Source organism: Micropterus dolomieu, linkage group LG02 (assembly GCF_021292245.1).
Source record: "Micropterus dolomieu isolate WLL.071019.BEF.003 ecotype Adirondacks linkage group LG02, ASM2129224v1, whole genome shotgun sequence".
Lineage (NCBI taxonomy): Eukaryota > Metazoa > Chordata > Actinopteri > Centrarchiformes > Centrarchidae > Micropterus > Micropterus dolomieu.
The window spans coordinates 23,543,078-23,561,361 of NC_060151.1; the positions used below are offsets into that span (position 1 = coordinate 23,543,078).

The following is an 18,284-nucleotide window of genomic DNA, read 5'->3' on the forward strand; positions in this document are numbered from 1 at the left end:
GTCCATGGTTAAGCCTGGCTGCATCTGTTAATGCCCACACCCCAACAGCCTCTGGGGTGGTATAATATCTAAATCTGCATGCAGCTATTTTGGCCAATCTAGACAAGCTTTGTTAAGTGGTTTGGAGAGTTCTTGCACGTACAGTTAGTGAAACAGAGCTCAATAACATGCTGCATATATTCCATACTTGGTTGAGACAGAAGAAAAGATGATCTGATAACTTTTATCCTATATGAATACAGTACTGCATGGCTAGCTTTTGTCACAGCATCACTTACACAAGTCCATACTAATTCATCTGCCTGTGTTGAACATGTTTATGCAGTTTTTTCCCATATGCCTGAAGGAAATAAGCACTTTACCACAATCACTGCCTTTACGTGCAAACAGAGTCTAGCAGACGTGCACAGCCATAGTTATGAATTCCTCCTGTCTGGGAGGTCACATTGCCAGAGAGCGAGGCAGGATGTGGCAAAACGTCTCTTCTTCTGCCTCTACCTGAATGCAGCTTTCATCTTCTCTCTGTCTCATCCTTCTCTTCCTGTGCTGCAGGTTTGCACCAACCCACACAGTGTGAGTTTCAAGAAAACAAATCAGTTGCTGCAACCAGAGGAAAAAAGTCTGTAAAAAGGCAATTTCATATTTGTGGGCAAAAAAGATGTGCACTTCACACTCAAGCTTTCCACTGCAATCAGTCAGCCTGCAATTTTAACACAAGCATTTCCCAGTGCTCTGCTCTGTCTTTCCTCAGTGTTTCCTATGTTGCATTTATCCTGAACATTATGTCCATTTTTCCCCGTTGGTTTTCTGGTCCGGAGAGATGAATCAAAACCAGCTGTTCAAATTTGATTTGAACACCCATATAAGTTGCCCCTTTGAAAATATGAGTGCACTGAAGGTGGCTGACTTTACCACCATTGACGACTGTAACACCCATAGTGTCCAACATGACTGTTCTTTTTGGCTGAGATGCAATCACAAGAGACATTTTACAAATGAGACTCCACTGGGTTTGAGAGAAGTTGAAAAACATGTTCATTTACTCACTTGAGACATCAGGGTACAGGGTTCAGCAACATTGGCATTCGTTTGGAGCTGTCCTTTCTCTCTACAAACTCCAGCCTCGTTAGCTGCTAAATCCTTAACTGTGTTCACCAACCAGCTGCTAACTGTGTCTGTCTTTGGAGTTGAGAAGGTAGTGATGCGTAACAGAGTTTTTAGAGCTTTTTCTGTGAAAGCAGCTGCCTTCTTTGGCCAGAAACAACGCTATGAGAACCGTGAGATTGTTGGGGTAGCTTGTAAATGCATGAATTTGTTTTTTCCACTTGTATGATTGCAATTAAAAAATATTGGTGAAAATAATACCTGCCATTCAGTTAGTTAGTTAATGATGAAATTACAGATGTGCTCTCTATTCCAATAAAATAAATAATAAACAGAATGTGTTGAATCTTTATGCCAACAATAGAAAAAAAACACTGTAACACCTTTCCCCTACACATTCAGAAACATTACCTGTGGACTTATCTTTTCTTTATTCACAAATATTATACATAACCATTGTCATCATGAGGGACTGTTCTACCAGAAGTTCCGAGCTAACTTCACATTACAGAACAATAAATGACAGAAATCCAAGTTGAGGATTCTCAACAAGGCCACACACCACTTCCTCTCCAGGCCTGTTTGCCATGTGCTGTCTTTAGATTACAAACAAGGCAAAGATATCTCCAGCCTATTCTGATGTCTTATTTTTATCCCTGCTTCAGTGTTTTTTACTGTTGCCAAAAGGATTAGGAACTTATCTTTTAATACCACTTGAGCGTCAGCTCTGCACGTCATCCTGCAGTCCTGAGGTGAATGACTCCCAGCACCAATGTTTGTGAACACACCAATCCTCCCGTCAGGCCACAGAGGAGATGTTTGTCCTTATTGTTAACCACAGTAGTTGATGTGGCAGAAATCCCTGCAGTTGTAAGGGAGAGAGAAAGGCTTAAGATGTGGGTGGTGTGTTAAGCATTTAAATCAACCGGAGCAATTTGGCTGTTTAGTTTTATGAGGTGTGAGACCTTTGCCGCTCCATTCAGACTGCTTTACACTGAGGTCACCGTATATGGATTAGAGATCACACCAATGTGGGACCTAGGCTCACCACCATTACACCACTGCACAAATGATTCATAGAGTTAATAAAAGCATGACATCATGCTCTCAGTCTTCCTTATCCCTATAAGTGGTAACATACACGCTATCTACCCAAGCAAATTAGGGTCTGCCAGTGCAGAGACATAGAGCCTTTTTGCCAGTGTTGTTTGTTAATTACAAATTGAACAACACATGACAGATAAGATATGTATTCAAGCCCTTTATAAGCAACCAAAGAAGACAGGGAACACTTATCGACTGAGGTGAGATTACCAAGTAGCCCTCCTGAGCCTGAACCCTTTCATTACATGGAATCCTCTTTCTGCATAAACAGTCATTTACAACTAAGAACCATAAACAGAGAATTTATACAGCTTGCAATAATGCTCTGAAAGGTTTCAGCATTTTGCAATTTTGTCTTTTAGGTCTTGTTAACAAGTCAAATTTCTTAAGAAAGGTTGATTGCTTTTTCATTCTCATGTAATGTTGCTTGTGTGAAAGCTACTATCAGCAGCCATCAGGTGTTATCCATCAAAGATGGAGCAAAACAAGGGTAACCAGGAAAAGGAAGCATTGAAAGAAACTCAAAAACATTTTTATCATTGAGAGCTGACTTTCATCTACCTCTTTAAAACACTGTCTAACAAGGACACCTCATCAGTCAGACATTTGCTGGTGTCAGATGATGGCCTACTTCCTCAGTTATATCTCCACCATGTTATAAGCCAGGGGTGGAAACATTGTGGTCCTTCAAACATAAAGGAAAAGTCTGGGATGTTATCAGAATAGAAGACTTTAACATAACTGGACTGGCCTCCAAGTAAAATAAAAATAAATAAATAAATAATAAATAAAGGAACAGCAGTTAACGTTTAACAGCACAGTGTAATGAGACCCCACCCCCTCTTATTACACACCCATGGGTGACAAAAAACGAGAGGAGAGAAAGGATATCTGAAAATATGGACAAAAGACTGCCTTTCATTCTAATACATTTACCTGAGGGACTGCTTAGCAGTGTACATTTACCCTGATCCTGCAATGGTCACTTCTTTAACACCAGATTGCCTTTGTCCCTCCATCCTCCACCTTTTACATTCTCTGGCTCTTTAGCAGCTCTGCTCTCAGAATGGCAACATTTATAAAGAGCTGTGTGAGGATGAGATGCCTGCTCTGTGTGTTAAAATTAAGAAATTACATTATGAGCATCCCTGCACTTCACACAAACAGGCAAAGGTTGAAAATCCTTCAAGTACCTTTGTATCCTAGTTAAAGATCCTTTATTTACATCAATCACATCCATATTGTCTACACTTTCCGGGAACAAATCCATTTGTTACTCTACAGCCAAAGTCTTATAAAAAAACAAGAGTTGTGTTTTCTGACCCAGTCATGACAAGGCTTATTTGTTCCAGTGTCTCAGAAAGTGTTTGCGTTCCCCAGGTCATGGCTGAACTTCTCATATTTATGTTAGCTAAAATGCAGGCTGGCAGGCTAATTCACTGGTATGTGTTTTCATTAGGTCTCTGGGGCCAAGTAGAGCTCCCTCACTAACGGAGACCCTGTCAACTCTGACCCCAGCTTTAATGGGAAGTCTGGCAGAGAAAGAGGGTCAAGGCTTCAGAGTGGGCTCAGTTAGACTTAAGGTAACAATTTGAGGAGGCGTAACAGGTTATGTAATCTTGTCGCTGGACACTGATGACTCTGAAGGGTCTGAGGAATCTCTACTCTCAATAGGTCTCTTTTACATCAGTTGCTGTTTGTGGCAACAAAATTAGCTTTGGTATGGTAAGATTAGACAAATCCTGCTCTGTTTGCTAGATAACAGTAGGGCATGTGACCAACCACTAGCAATGTGCTCAGCCACGGGCCATAAAACCAGTACAGAGGGACCTGTCTTCCCATCATTTCTTCTTTTTATTCACTCCATCCCTTACCTCCCCTTCCCTTCCATCAAGGAAGCACAAACACTCATCTCCTCATTTAGAAACATGAAGAATACAGGCTGGTATGAATCTCTCCTTCTCCTCTTCAGGCCTTTGAAACAATAAGTTAACCATTGATAAACATATTTTAGTAAGTGATAAGTTGTAGGCTCAAGCTTCACAAATATAAAACTGCTCTTCATTCTTTAATATCATTGTAAATAAAAAATATTTTGCTTTTAGGCAGTTGGTCAGATAAAACAAGCAATGTGAGGATGTCAAATTGTGATCTTATCAATTAACTATGTTGACTGACTAACCACTAACTACCAGTGGAAATAATTATTATTAATGATAAGCAGCAGATGGCAATGACTGACATCCAACATGAGCTTCTTGCCAACATGCAACAGTATAATGCTTTTGAGGAAAGCAAACATATCTTGCCGTCTCACACAAGGTGTAAACTGATGCAGAAAACCACAGCCTCCCCCACCTATTCCTTTATTGTCTGAAATTGAATCTCAGTTGGGGGAGATTTGCTGTGTGTGTGTGTGCTGTTCTGTTTGCTTCAGGTCAGTCCAGGCCTTGGTCAGATTCACAGTTTCATAGCTTTAGCTTCAGCAAGCCTCTGGAGCTTAGGTGACACATTTCCCATGGAGTCCAGGTCATCGTCACACAAGCCATGAATACCAATCACTTTTCCTCACTGGCTTGTCTTCATGCTCACTATCCTGACTACAGGGGGACTTGTGAGAGTGAGTTTTCTATTTCTGATTTAGATATTAGATAACAGAGAAAAAACTGAATCATGTGCACATGATTATCACTTTCCTTTCCCTTCCAAGCCAAGTATCTTTGGCTGTCTCACGGACACAGATGAGTTGTCAAATGGGATGTTTTGAATTCTTCTTTAATGACACGCAAGTTCAAAGGACAGACACACAACTCTTATACACCAAGGGCACCAGCATGACTGTTGTGTGAGAAAAAGTCTCACCATAGCACGGGCAAGCCCAGAGCAGGCAGCATGAAAACACATACCAACAATGCCTACAAGCTAAAAATGTTTGTGTGCTTGTGTTTCTATTTAAATATGAATATACTGTGCTTTGTTTTGCCTTTATGTTTCTTTAATGAGTAAATAATTGGGTAGGTGGTTACAACATGGGGTGAGAAATAAGAAAAGAAAAAGGGTTCAATTACTGTTGAGGTTTGGTTACCATTCAAGTGTATTATTAATTAGACCTAGCAAACATATTTTAACTTTACCTATACCTTATTTACTTTGTTTACATGATCTTTAAGACTGACAAATGTCTGTAAATCTAAACTGATAGTGTATATCTTAACTATTATTAGACAGCTGTAAATTGTAAGGGTGTTGACCACCCTTATGTTTTAAAGTTTTATGTGTGTGTTACAGCACTTCATGTTTATTCAGTATCATATTTTTATTACTTTAAGACATCACAAGAACTATCAAACAGAAACTAATGATAAAGTATTTGTTTATGTTTGTGTCCCTGAGCAAATAAGTTGCTGTCACTTGAACGCACCACTTGCCAGCCTTTTACACCTTGGGACCGTCCCCGTCGTCTTCAGCAAATTCATTGGCTTTGACTGCAGAGCGTCAGCGCAGGGGGCTGGCCCTGACTAGGAGTTTATTGTCAGGAATGTGTAGTAGCACTCAAACTAATTTACCACACCGAGTGTGTCACGCTCCCGCATCATCCTCTTTCTTGGGACGCGCTTACTGGATTACCTCCCGGTAGTTTGACAAAACTGCTGTTGGCTCTAGTCGACTCTTTATCATGCTAGTTTTTACTTGAGCGGACCAGAAATCGTTTTTGTTGTGTGGGGTTTTTTGGTGGAAGAAGATTGTTTCATTCCAAGCACGACTTCAATGCCAGATTCCGCAACGATGAGTAAAAAAGGAATGCTGACAACAGTCCACACGAGGATAAGAACTGAGCCGTTCACAGCCAATTACGAGTTGGTCGGCAAAGAACTGGGCAGGTGAGTTTGTTTGCTGCGTGAATGACTTTGTTCGTGTGCTGGCGGAGCGGAATTTGCCATATTATCTTCTGTAAATCTGGTAATCATATTATTATATTTGCTCTCTGCACATATTAATGGGACGCGTGTTAATTGAACATCCCCGGAAAAGGCGCAGATGGAGACGCGCTTTGGCACGCCCAATGGTAATCGATAGATTGATAGAAAGGTACTTCATTCATCCCCGTGTGCATCTTTGGGTGAAAGTTTCTGAAATGTTTTAAGACTTTATTATCTCTTAATGCATTTAAACTTAAAAATGAGGTGGACAGTTATGAGTTAAAGTAATTTTGTGAGATAAGGAGGGACTTTGCACTAAATTTGCACTTGCCCCACACACTGTTCTTATATATCTGACAGCATGGAATTTATCTCTGGGTTTTGAAACTGCAAAACTGACTTGTGTGGTCCAGTAGATTCTAGTGTATGTGGTGTTGAAATAAAATAAATAAATTTCAAATGCCATAAGTTAGTTTGGTTTTTAATGTATGGCTGTATTACAAGTGGGATGTATAGTGACAAAATGTACACAAACAAGGCTAATGAGAGAACAATATATGAAAACAAAAAGGTATCCATATTTACCATCAGCCACTTTTCTATGTCTCATCAGCCAAATGCATTTTGTGGGTCACACTCATTGATGTGTGTATCCCAGAAACAGAAGTGCACATTCCAGTGGTATTTAGGCGGGGATTCCCCAATGTGCCAGACAATAATGAATTTCCTCAAATGCATTTTAAATGATGCAATTGACATCTTGGGGTTTCATTTAACCCGACAGCTGTTTGACTGCCATCTGTGCCAGTTCTGCGTCTGTCTCTACAACTCCAATTTTCACACAAAGGTTGCTTGAATTCTTCCACCAAAAGCTTTGTTTAATTCTCTTGAAGTTTTAAGGAGCAGGAAGGCTCATTAGACTTATTTTCAAAACCTTCTCATCAAGCTTTGCATTATGAGTTGTGGGCCCCTACAGAACTGCGCACAAAAATATGCTGCGGCCAACTCGAGAGCAGTAAGAGGATCTCATGTTGTGTGTCAGTCTGTGAAACAGGCAAATGAGAGCTGTGAGAGCTGTCATTTCTCGTTGCACTCCAGACATGAGTCAATGCCCCTGACTGAGGGAGACAACGTGCAGACTCCACAGGAAACCAATTTCTCAGTCAAATTATCACCATCTCCAGTGCTGGAGAGGAATCAGTTTTGTGTGTCACAGTAAAGTTGTTGATTGATGACAGACTAGTTTCAGACAGATTCTACTGATGATAACCTTGCAAATGAGCTGTTTGAGCTGCAAAATTGTGTCTGTGGATCCAGAGTTCCCTCATTAGGGAAAATAAAGAGGAACTTAATGTGTAACAATAAATAAATTACTTTAAAGGAGTGTGATGTGTATAACTAGGAGGTTCTGTGCATCTGCCTAGTAACATGGCTGAGTGTGAACATAGCCGGCTGGAAGACAGCCGTGTTTAGTTACCCCTGACCTGTTGTCAGTCTTTAGAAAGACCTCATGTTGCTCCTTTCCGTGGCCAGCGGTCATTCCTTTTCACTCCATATGTAGTTCCCAGCCCACAGTGAGCTGCTCTGAACTTGGCTAATTAAGGATGAAAAGGCTCTGACGGTTTTTGCCTTTTCACTCTGAACAATGAGTCGTCACCATTCTGTGAGACTGTTAAATGGAAAAAAGAGAAGAAACAGACCTCAAAGCAACCGGGGTAGTAGCCAAAACAGAACCAAGCTCTGGCCAGAACAGTTGCTGTTTTTGGTCCACAGCACAGAGGGCTTGGAGTAACGCTGTGTGGGAAAATGACAGGCACCATGCTGACTGGACCTTTCTGACTTGGCCACTTCATTTAGATTCTGCCCAGTGCATAGTCCTCTTATCACATCCCGTGTTCACTTTTCCTAAGCCTTCTGCAGCGTATCTGTATTGTGTAGCTTATTAAAATATTGAACTGGAATAAAATGTTGAGGTTACCATGTCTATTTTAACATGCTGTTTAGGCTCCAACCTGACTGTAACAGTAGTGACCCCCTGCTTGGCCTACCCAGCTGCGGTCAGGTGGGTGGTCCTGATCTCGGAGCTGCTTAGTTAACCGACTGGTCAGCTTTTGTACAATAGTCAAAGGAGAAGTAGGCTCTGGCAGAGGGTCTGGGTGGAGGTGTCAACACAATTCCATTTGTCCTTGCTGCTGTCAGCTGTGAAGAAAGGGAAGTGAACAAGGCCTCATTATCGGCCTGGGAGGGACAGTTGATGATTGTGGTCGGCTTGACACAGGCAATTCTGGACACATCGGACATCCTGCCCACACCCACGGCTGACCCTTAACACCTCCTATGAATCCATCAATGTATATGCAGAAAAATGAAAATAGTAGTGATAAGGTTGTAAAAGTGGATGTTCTTTTAGTTTGTTTGTTAGCAACCGAGCTGTTGCATCTCTGTTTTTGTGACCTACAAAGTGGCCATAGCCTTATCAGGTCTTTGCCCACTATTCAGCATCTATCTTGCCAAGACTGTCAGCCTTATCTGCCTCCTGGCAGACCCTCCTGAGGGCTAGAGGAAGAGGAGAACAGGGGAAATCTCTACTGAATGTTTAATGACGACGCCTCCTCGGCTAAGTATATCAATGGTCAATAGCAGTGGCTGTATTTTCAAATGATGCCACTTAACCTTCTTATCTCTAAACTGTTCTTTAACCTCGCCTACAGTGTTGCACTCGTGGCCGATTGGCCAGTTTCCAAATGTCTTGCACTGTAATCTAGGTTTCAACTCCTAGCAGTTTAACTGTCATGAGTATGTCCAGTAAGTTTAGCCTTTCATTTGCTGCAGTTTAAATGACCTACATTTATTCCAGTGGTCCAGTTGGCTACTTGGATGCAGAACACAACCGTTTCTGACCAAATATATTTGAAAAGCCAGTAATGTGGTTGTGATTATTCTCTCTCCTCACTAATCACTCCCTCACTCTCTCCCCTCTTTGTTTCCCAGGGGAAAGTTTGCAGTGGTGAAAAAGTGCATTGAGAAGGCAACAGGGAAGCAGTATGCTGCCAAGTTCCTGCGAAAGCGACGGAAGGGCGAAGACTGCCGCATGGACATCTTAAACGAGATCGCTGTGCTGGAGTCGGCCAAGGCAAACCCCTATGTGGTTGCACTGCATGAGGTCTATGAAACCAACACCGAAATCATCCTCGTTTTGGAGTGGTAAGGCAGTACTGTAGATATTACAGAAACAACACAAATGTCTTTTTCAATGTTCTCTGAAAAAAAGATTATATGTCACATTTCAACATCCTTTTCTGTGACTCCCTTGCACTGGCACTTATATGATTAAGAAGTGATGGTGGTAATCTAAATGGCCTTTAAAAAATTTCTCCGTGTTTTGAAGCATGCCAGGAAAACTGGGATAAAATGATTAGGCTCTCACTCATTAGGGAGATGAAAATCCTTTTAATCATCACTCACTAAAAACTTTCCACGACTGAAGTTTTTCTCATGTAGCATGTCTGAGATATTTGAGGACGCCAAACTGGCTTCTAGCAAACTTATTCATTCATTTCTACTTAATAAGCAACTATGTTTGAGTTAGTAAAGCCTCACATCAAATCATACATTCACATCATGCAACATCCTGTATTTAACGAGAATATCACTACTTTTGTGTTTTCATGTGGATTTCCAGCTTTCATGTATTTGATCTGTGGAAAAAAAACCTTACTGGCTTAGTTATGTGCTAGGTGCTGATGCTACAGCTGAATGTCACTCAAGACATTCTTACCTGCAAAAAGAACCAACAACCACACACGTGTGAAATGCATAGCCTTGCACTATTGTTACACAGACTCTGCCTTAAATGGAAATTCTCTCTCTCTCTCTGTGGTTAGTCACTTGTCTCGTCGTAGCCTCAACACCTCACGAACTGTCATTTTAAACATCAATGTTGCAGAATCACACCACGCTGATATGGAAATAACAAGTGTTGAGCTACAAATGAGTCAGTTACTGTGAGAACAGACTGCTCAGAACTGTAGACTTTGTGTTGCCTTTCAACATGCAGGTGAATTGGTCAGCAGCTGAGTCGAGTTGCTTGTGCAGTGACATAGCACAGTCATTCATTCTGTCTGTTGTGGTTGGGTGTCAGTAAGTGTTCTCTTACTGCTCTAATGACAGCCTCTAATTAGGATTAGGAAAGGACATAGCATCTTAATTACGTTGCTCGCCTCATTACAGGGAGATAACACTGGGCAATTAGGCTTGAACCACGTTCTCCTGACCCTGAACTGCTTGCTTGCTATTCAGCCAGGAAGCCCTCTCCTGCCCAGTCCCTCAGTCATCCCCATCACAGACATGGAATGCCTCCGCAGAACAAAGGCCTCTCTGTGGGGTGGGGGCTGTGTTTGACCTCTGACTGAAGTGTGAAAGGGGAAGTAGCACCACAGTTCACCCCTGCATGCCTGCAGAGAAAACACGACAGGAGATCAGTCAGCACTGGTCCACAGAGTCTTCAAGCATAAAATCAGCAGCCAGCACATGCACAATATTTTAGCACTTGATGAGCTTTGCTTTTAAATGTCAACTCATTCTTTTGTCAGTTAGTCTCTATTGCACTGTGCATTTGTCCTAGAAGCTGCAGGACCACTCGCAATGAGACCTCTGACCACTGAAAAGCTGCATCTTCAAACTGTGTGACCTCAAAATAAGTTTCAAGAATTGCAAACCATTTTCCATTTCCTGTGGGTTTAAATGTAAGCAGCAAGCATGGCTCCCAGAAGTAGAACAACATCACGCTGGTATAATGTGTTGTGCATGCGCGCACACACACTTCTCGTAGCCACAACCACATCCTTACTCATGTCAGAGAAATGGAAGCGAGAAGTTTATATTCTAATCATCTTTGAAAGTGTAGCTCCAGCATGCGTCAGTTCCACAGAAACTCCCGGCATAATGACTAGTTTGAGAGATGAAAAATGAATGTGCATCACCTCTGACCTCTAAAGCTTTTTATGCACAGTAGCTAAAATGGTCACTGTGATGAATTCTCCAAGGCTCACTGTCATTCGTTTTCTGCTTTTTCCACAAATACGAAATGTCATTGTAAAAGAGTGGGTTTTAATTGCCCAGAAAATATAGCCAACAGACAGGTTAGCCTGTTTGACACAGTGATGTTAAAATGACGTCAATGAGCACCCAGCTTGGTGGTCAGCCAAGAAGGGCTATGACCTGCAGAACTAAAAGGAGATTGACTTGGTTTACTGCTTTTAAAATAGAAACATTTTTGCCTCTTTGCAGTTTAATATCCTTTTATTCAGAGATCGAGGCTCATCTGTTCTTGGCTCTTGTCTTCAAATGGTTGTTCAGCTTCTCGGTGCCCTCCTATTTTATTTTGGTTTTTTTTCTTCTTGCGGCTTGGTGCAGAGGAGGATGTCTCCTACACACTGAAGTAGTGTGTACATTAAATTTCTAGGAAGGACAGAGCGCATGGAGAAAATATTTAGACTTGAGGCAAGTATCGGATCATTCCTAAGTGCTTGACTAGAATGTGTGCAGTCGGTTGAATTTAAACAAGACGGTCTTTATCAAGATTTTATATCCTCTCAGGGCTTCTGCTGACGGCAAATACCTTGTCATGTCACGCCTTTAATTGTTCAGACAGTAATAGGTCAAATCTATGTTAAATTGACAGATTCAAGTTCATTTTCTATATAACACCAACTCAGTAAGAGGTATGATGGGTTTTTTTCTATTGCACTTTTCAACAATTAAAACACACACACACACCCACACACCCACACACACCTTTCATTTCCTCTCCCAAATGAAAACACTAATAGCAGGCTTGCTTGCATGTAGTATAAATGTGCAAATCAGTGTAAACACATTGAGTGCGGAGTTTCATTGTAAGTCTCTGCAGCTCTCTAAACTCTTTGGGGTTTGTTAAGTGGGATTGAGAATGTCAGCAACAAGCGGGGTAGGTGGCAGGTCAAGTATTTGGTGCTGTGAGCAAAAAAAAGAGAACTAAATATGGACCAATGATGGATATCCGCAAAATCCCGCACAATCATGGGTGCTATTTTCACAGCTGAGGATAGTAAAGGGCGCAGAGGGATTGGGTAGTGCTGGTTATGTAACAGTCATGCCCAGGGCCTGGTCACAAAGTTTTTTTCCTCTAAAGATAAAAAGCATGTGTGCCATCTAAATCCCCCACACATGGTTCTAGTTTTTTTTGGTTGAACTGTCAGCTTTAGGCACTAATCTGACTGATGGCGCATCCACCATAAATCCAATGTCTACACTTTACTTAACGTTGTTACACAAGCGCAGCAAGACCAGGCAGGAGTCTGACTATTCCTTCCACAAAAATGTGAGAAGTCACCAATGAGTTGTCTAATTACTAAATTCCACAAAGGGATAATCCCTTACACCTAAGTTGTTTAAGCCAACAAGCAAAAACGCAGGCTGAGGCTCATACAGTACTTGATAATACTTTCCTGCCACCTTCTCTGGCTCCATTTGTAGCTAAAGAGCTGTTCCTTTCAATATTAAGAAAATGTTTTGGCTTTGATTAGTTCGCCAGTGTTTGCTTCTGTTTTCTCAGCCTGCAATATATCAGCCTGTCTAAGGCATAACTGATCCTGCTGTAAGTTTATATGACCGTTCTTATCTCCTGTAATATTCCCTAGAAGGTACACACACAGGCGGGGTACAAATAATTATATTGATTCATGCTGGACTCGCATGCTATGTGTAGATGTGGATGGACTTTGTTTCTCCAAGCCAAAGTACACTAATGAGGAGTGTTAGGTAGTTTTAAAGAAAGTGGAAATGACTTTAGGTTTGTTCACTAAAATTGCACTAATGGGATAGGTCGGAATTTGTTGTCAACTTGTGTAATTCAAACTGAGAGGAAGGGCGTATTTGTCAAGTTTAAGTGCAATTTATTATGATAAGTTGAAATGAATAATCTTAAATGAAAGTCAGCCAAACTAAACTCCACTGGGTGGCTATCCATGTACAATGCTTTTCTTCTCATCCTTGTTTTCTAAGTTTTCCTTCCTGTGCTTTCCTTTCAGCGCTGCTGGTGGCGAAATCTTCAACCAATGTGTTGCCGACAGTGATGAGGCCTTCACAGAGAAAGATGTGATCCGGCTGGCCAAGCAGATCCTGACTGGGGTGGCCTTCTTGCATCGGAACAATGTGGTGCACCTGGATCTGAAAGTAAGTACAATGAGAGATTATATGACAATATAGGACAGTCTATTCCCTCGAGCGTCAGACTGAGGGAGATGAGATGTCTCTTATGCAACCACAACTCATTCAGTCATTGAAGGTACCTGAGTGAATTATTATGTTTTCTTTAATGGGCCCTGAAGTAACAAGGCAGTCATCACTGAGATTTTTTTTTCTACCTCAGCAACTCCCAAATTAACAAAGTATCTGGTTGCTGGATACACGTTCTATGATTCTTTTAAAAGTGAATAAGTGACTGGATAACACTGGATGTGTTCCAGATCAAATGATCAGTTCAAATACATCATATCCTTGGTTTTGGAGGACTGATGCTTTAAAATATTTTCTATATATAAACATAGTGTAAGTTCAAGAGGTGAATCAGGCCTTATTGTTGGTCTTGGCTTGTTTTATCTCAGATATTCAAACCAACCCTGGAATTAGGCAAGTCTGACCCAGAATGAAGCACAGTTGTGTGTATATATACACTACAGTATTTGGTCAGGGACCATGGAGCCCTACTAGTGGTTGGCAGGGATATCCTATCCTGTTTTCAGTCTCATTTGATAGGCTTAGAGGAGCAGCTAGTAGCTGAGTGATGAACGAGACTTCAAATCCTCTTGAAACCATTTACCTCAAATGCTTTGACTCATTCACATTGACATGTAATTAATGACCTCAATGTTAGACCCCAGTCTTCTTGAATAATCAGTCATTATGTCACAAACCTCTGTCTAATCTGTGTGTGCATCTTCTCTAGCCCCAAAACATCTTGCTGACCAGTGCCAGACCTCTGGGGGATATTCGTATTGTGGACTTTGGCTTGTCCAGACGCATGGACAACGTCACAGAAGTCAGGGAGATCCTGGGTACCCCAGAGTATGTGGGTGAGTCCTGCTTTTAGCCCTGAAATACCGAGAATCACCTGTGTCTTTTGAATTTGAGTGCAGTGTATGCCTGCAGACTAATTGGGGCCATGTGTTTTTGTTGCAGCACCAGAGATCCTGAACTATGAACCCATTACCACTGCTACAGACATGTGGTAAGTGCACTACTGTAGTTAATGAGACTATTTCCACTTATTTTAGTGAGTGCCATGCAGAACTCATTTAGTCTGTTCTTCTGGGAATAAAGAAATATTCATGACAGTGACATCACTTCCCTAACATGCAAAAGACAGTCTAGACCTTTGACCACAAGATCATCTTTGCTGCATGCTTGCAGTTAATTATTGACTCACCACAGCATATTGAGAGACTGCCAAATCGTTTGTGCTACAGTGTGTTGCAAGGCAGTTTCTGTAACCATCAAAGTTGACAAATTGCCTCATAACATCTTTACCTTTCTTCCTCCCTCTCTGCCAGGAGTATCGGGGTCCTGACCTACGTCATGCTGACGGGCGAGTCTCCCTTCCTGGGTGACGACAAGCAGGAGACATTTCTCAACATCTCCCAAGTCAATGTAGACTACTCGGAGGACACATTCGAGGGGATCTCCTCCCTGGCTGTTGACTTCATCAAGTCCTTGTTGGTTAAAAACCCCAGGTGAGGTGGTTTACTGTAAAGATGAAGATATGATCAGATGTTCAGATGCAAAACTACAAGTTTCCATCAGTATTGCTTTGAGCTGATTTACACAGTAAGGATGTGAATCAGGTTCACACCAGCACGGAAGTACATCCGTATGCGTCTAAATGAGTGTATGTGGTAACAAGATTTGCGTCACTTAGGCGAGAAGTAATTTCCTGGTGGTGGTTATAAGCTCACCTCGTTTAAAAAAGTAGATAATTTTTAGGCCAGTATGTTCTGTTTTGACATTACACCAAATACTGATACTGAAGTATCTGCTTTAAGTGTCACCTTCTTAAAATAAAGAATAGTTTAAACTAAGGTGATTTTCAAAGGAAGCTATGTAACCATATTGCTGGTGACATTGGAAAAAGTCCAAGATTCCTTAGTGTTTGAGTAATTGGTGAGAGATGGAGGGGGGAAAATTGTTTAGCGAAAAGTGCTTCTTTTGTGGTTTTCCAAACCAAATGTTGAAAAGTAATATGCCTGACGTTTGCAAGAGAACGGATTGAGTGAATCGGAAGATCCAGGCAATCCATCGGTTATGTAAACTCTTCGGGAATTTCCACTCATCCACAGTGTTATTGTGTTTGTGTGTACAGGAAGAGAGCCACTGCAGAAGAAGGCCTCAACCACCCCTGGCTGAACTCGCTCCCCCATCCCCACTCCCATCCGCACCTCCATGCTAGATCGGCCTCCTCTTTGGACGAGCCAGAGACGAGCCAATCAGAGTCAGAGCCAGAGAGCCCGGCTCCCTCCCCCGAGCTGGACTTGATTGGGTCATACCTCATGTGCCCAGGCCAGGGTGAGTTGAAGACAGGCCGTGTTGCCTTCTCCTTCAGCGGGTCCCCCTATCCCACGCGACCTGACATACAGCAGGAGCTGATCTGCTGAACGACGTTTCACAGGTGGAGAGAGATTGAACAAATTTAAACTCCACGGAGCAGACACTGAAAAGCAGTGAGCCTGCAGCTTCATGGTCTTGATCTGACTCAGGGCCACGCTATATGGATGCTGTGTGCTGCTGGCTGCCTCTACTGCTGTGATGTCTATGAACTGGGTTGTGTGTAGTTTAATACCTCTGTGTGTGTATGTTTGAATAATACACGCTACTCCGTGCTTATTTTATAATTGCACAGAAGGAAGGTGAGAGAAATGAAGATGCAGGAGAAAGAAGTGGGAGAAGACAAGGATTTTGTCGCAGGACTGCACTGCTGCCTTAAAAGTGACAGAACTGAACTGGGGTCAGCTTAACACTGTGGCTGGTTCACCCCTGCACGCACACTGGTTTCTCTCTTTATCCAATTAGCCTTTTGAACTGGGTGTCCGAGGAGAGGCAGCCTTTCACTTCCCTGGGAAATGACTTCACTCACTGTGTAATGTCATCAAAACGAGTTATGCTTCAGCTGACCCATTCTGCGAGTTTTATTGAAGGAAGTAAAGGGTTTATACAGATGGTTCTACTTAACAGAAGAATTAAAGCAAAGGACAGCACCTACGCAGAAGCCATGTTAGCTGTTCCACTGTTTTTATGTTTATTTATGTGTGTTTGTTATACCACTTCACCCCCTTAAATATACAAAGCCACATCAATGCCTGAGTTTCAAATGGAAATGGTAGCATTCTTATTTTTTTAAGGACAATTTAAGCACTTTTCTTTTTGTTATTGGACTTCCATGTAATAGTAAGAAACCAAAGGCTCATCAATCAGTCAGCTGTCACACATCGTACTGTACATATTAACCATTTTCCACCACCCACTGTTTTGGTCACCTTTTTTCACAAAGTGCCACTTTTCATCCTCACTTGTGTGTTAATATTATACTTCTATTTGTTTTGTTTGCTATTGCACAAGTTGCACATGTTTTTTTGTACTTACTGCGAGGTTGCTACTAGATTTTGTGCTCTTAAAATATTGTGAAAACATCAGTTTTGGAAAGAGGAAATGGCAAAGTTTGAAAGGAACAGTTCAGTTTTGTTAGACTTGTATCAACAATGACATGGTTAACTATCCCAGATTTATAACTATGTGATGTTTGCCTTCAGATGCTCGGGAGCAGAGAAATTGGGGAGAATTTCTCAAAAATGTACTGAAATGTATATTGTGAGTTAGTATTAAGATTAACATCAAAAGATAATTTTTTTTTTTTTTATCATCAGTGTATAAAAAACATCATTATATCATGTCTTATTTTGTATGTTAACTTTTACTTATTCTTTTCTGCTTATGAATTTCAGGCAGGTTTGCACTTGTCCTTGTGGACATTATGTTAAAATGAATAAATGTTGATGGCATGCATTGCAAAATGTATCGGAGAAAAATACATGTGCATTTGTGTGATGTTTTTTGCCTATAGCAACAACAGCAATGACATTTCACTCAACTGATTACATTCTAATTTAATTTGAGGATTCACCTACATCCAGACTACAACAGTGACAAATAATTGTGCCCAAATCTAGAATCATGATTTAATTAAATCCAGGCTTGTTTTTCATCTACATAATCCACACAAAAGTTATTTTTAGCCATGCTACCAGCATGGTTCTAGGGATGGCAATGTTGGTCAACCAAATAGATCAAGGGCCTGCTGAAAAATTTTTAATGATAGATGGATTGCCATAAAAATATTTAAATACAAATACTAAGAGCTGAAATCAACTTAACCATCTTTTTTTCAACACTGTCTACAAACAACCCCTCATCACAGGTTGAATATGTCTATGAATGGCAAGTAATTTAACCATTTCAGATCAATATTCCATGCTCAGATTGTTTAATTTAAATATTTTTTTAGAAGCTTGACTTTCTCTAATATTTCATAATAAAATGCAACAATAAAGAAAAGTAAGACCTGTGTAACAGGGTTTTGGGGGGTTTTGCTCTTATTTCCTCTGTTGTAAATCATCTTGCCACCGTTCTGATTGATACGACAAAACTTTTTTGGATCATCTTTCCTTCGATCTTTTGTATAATCCCACCATATATTGTTATCCCTCTATAAGCTGCCATATGTTCTAATTATCTCATAATACTGATGATAAAGACCAATATCTTTAAGTGTTTCTGGTTGTCTCATTAGTTTTTGTTCAGAAAAAAGCAGATTTCATACCAAACAGATTACCCATGTTTTATACCAGATCAAATGTGAAGCATCTGCTTTTCTTTTCAGTATCTCTATTTAGAGAAACACAGTATCATAAAGAAAATGAAAGTCCTCTGTTGGGCCAGTCCATAAATATCCACAGTCTCGCTGAACAGGAAATACCAGCATCCTGTGAAGAGGAACACAAAGTAATGTTTTCCACTGTAGTAAAGTTTCTTTTTCTCTCATGCACACTCTTGTGTTGTTTACTTGTG

At 41.1% G+C, this 18,284-nt stretch overlaps 2 protein-coding genes across 2 annotated transcripts in view; both read left to right on the forward strand.

Annotated features, from left to right (window-relative positions):
• Positions 1–18,284, forward strand: part of LOC123967290 (zinc finger protein 385C-like) — a 611,432-nt gene that overhangs the window by 155,345 nt on the left and 437,803 nt on the right. The gene's annotated exons all lie outside the window — the stretch shown is intronic.
• stk17al (serine/threonine kinase 17a like) lies at positions 5,760–17,247 on the forward strand. Its single transcript, XM_046034413.1, has 7 exons — positions 5,760–6,089; positions 9,120–9,332; positions 13,199–13,343; positions 14,116–14,242; positions 14,349–14,397; positions 14,720–14,899; positions 15,526–17,247. Exons 1-7 carry the CDS (start codon positions 5,977–5,979, stop codon positions 15,815–15,817), a joined length of 1,119 nt encoding a protein of 372 aa, XP_045890369.1. The 5' UTR covers positions 5,760–5,976; the 3' UTR covers positions 15,818–17,247.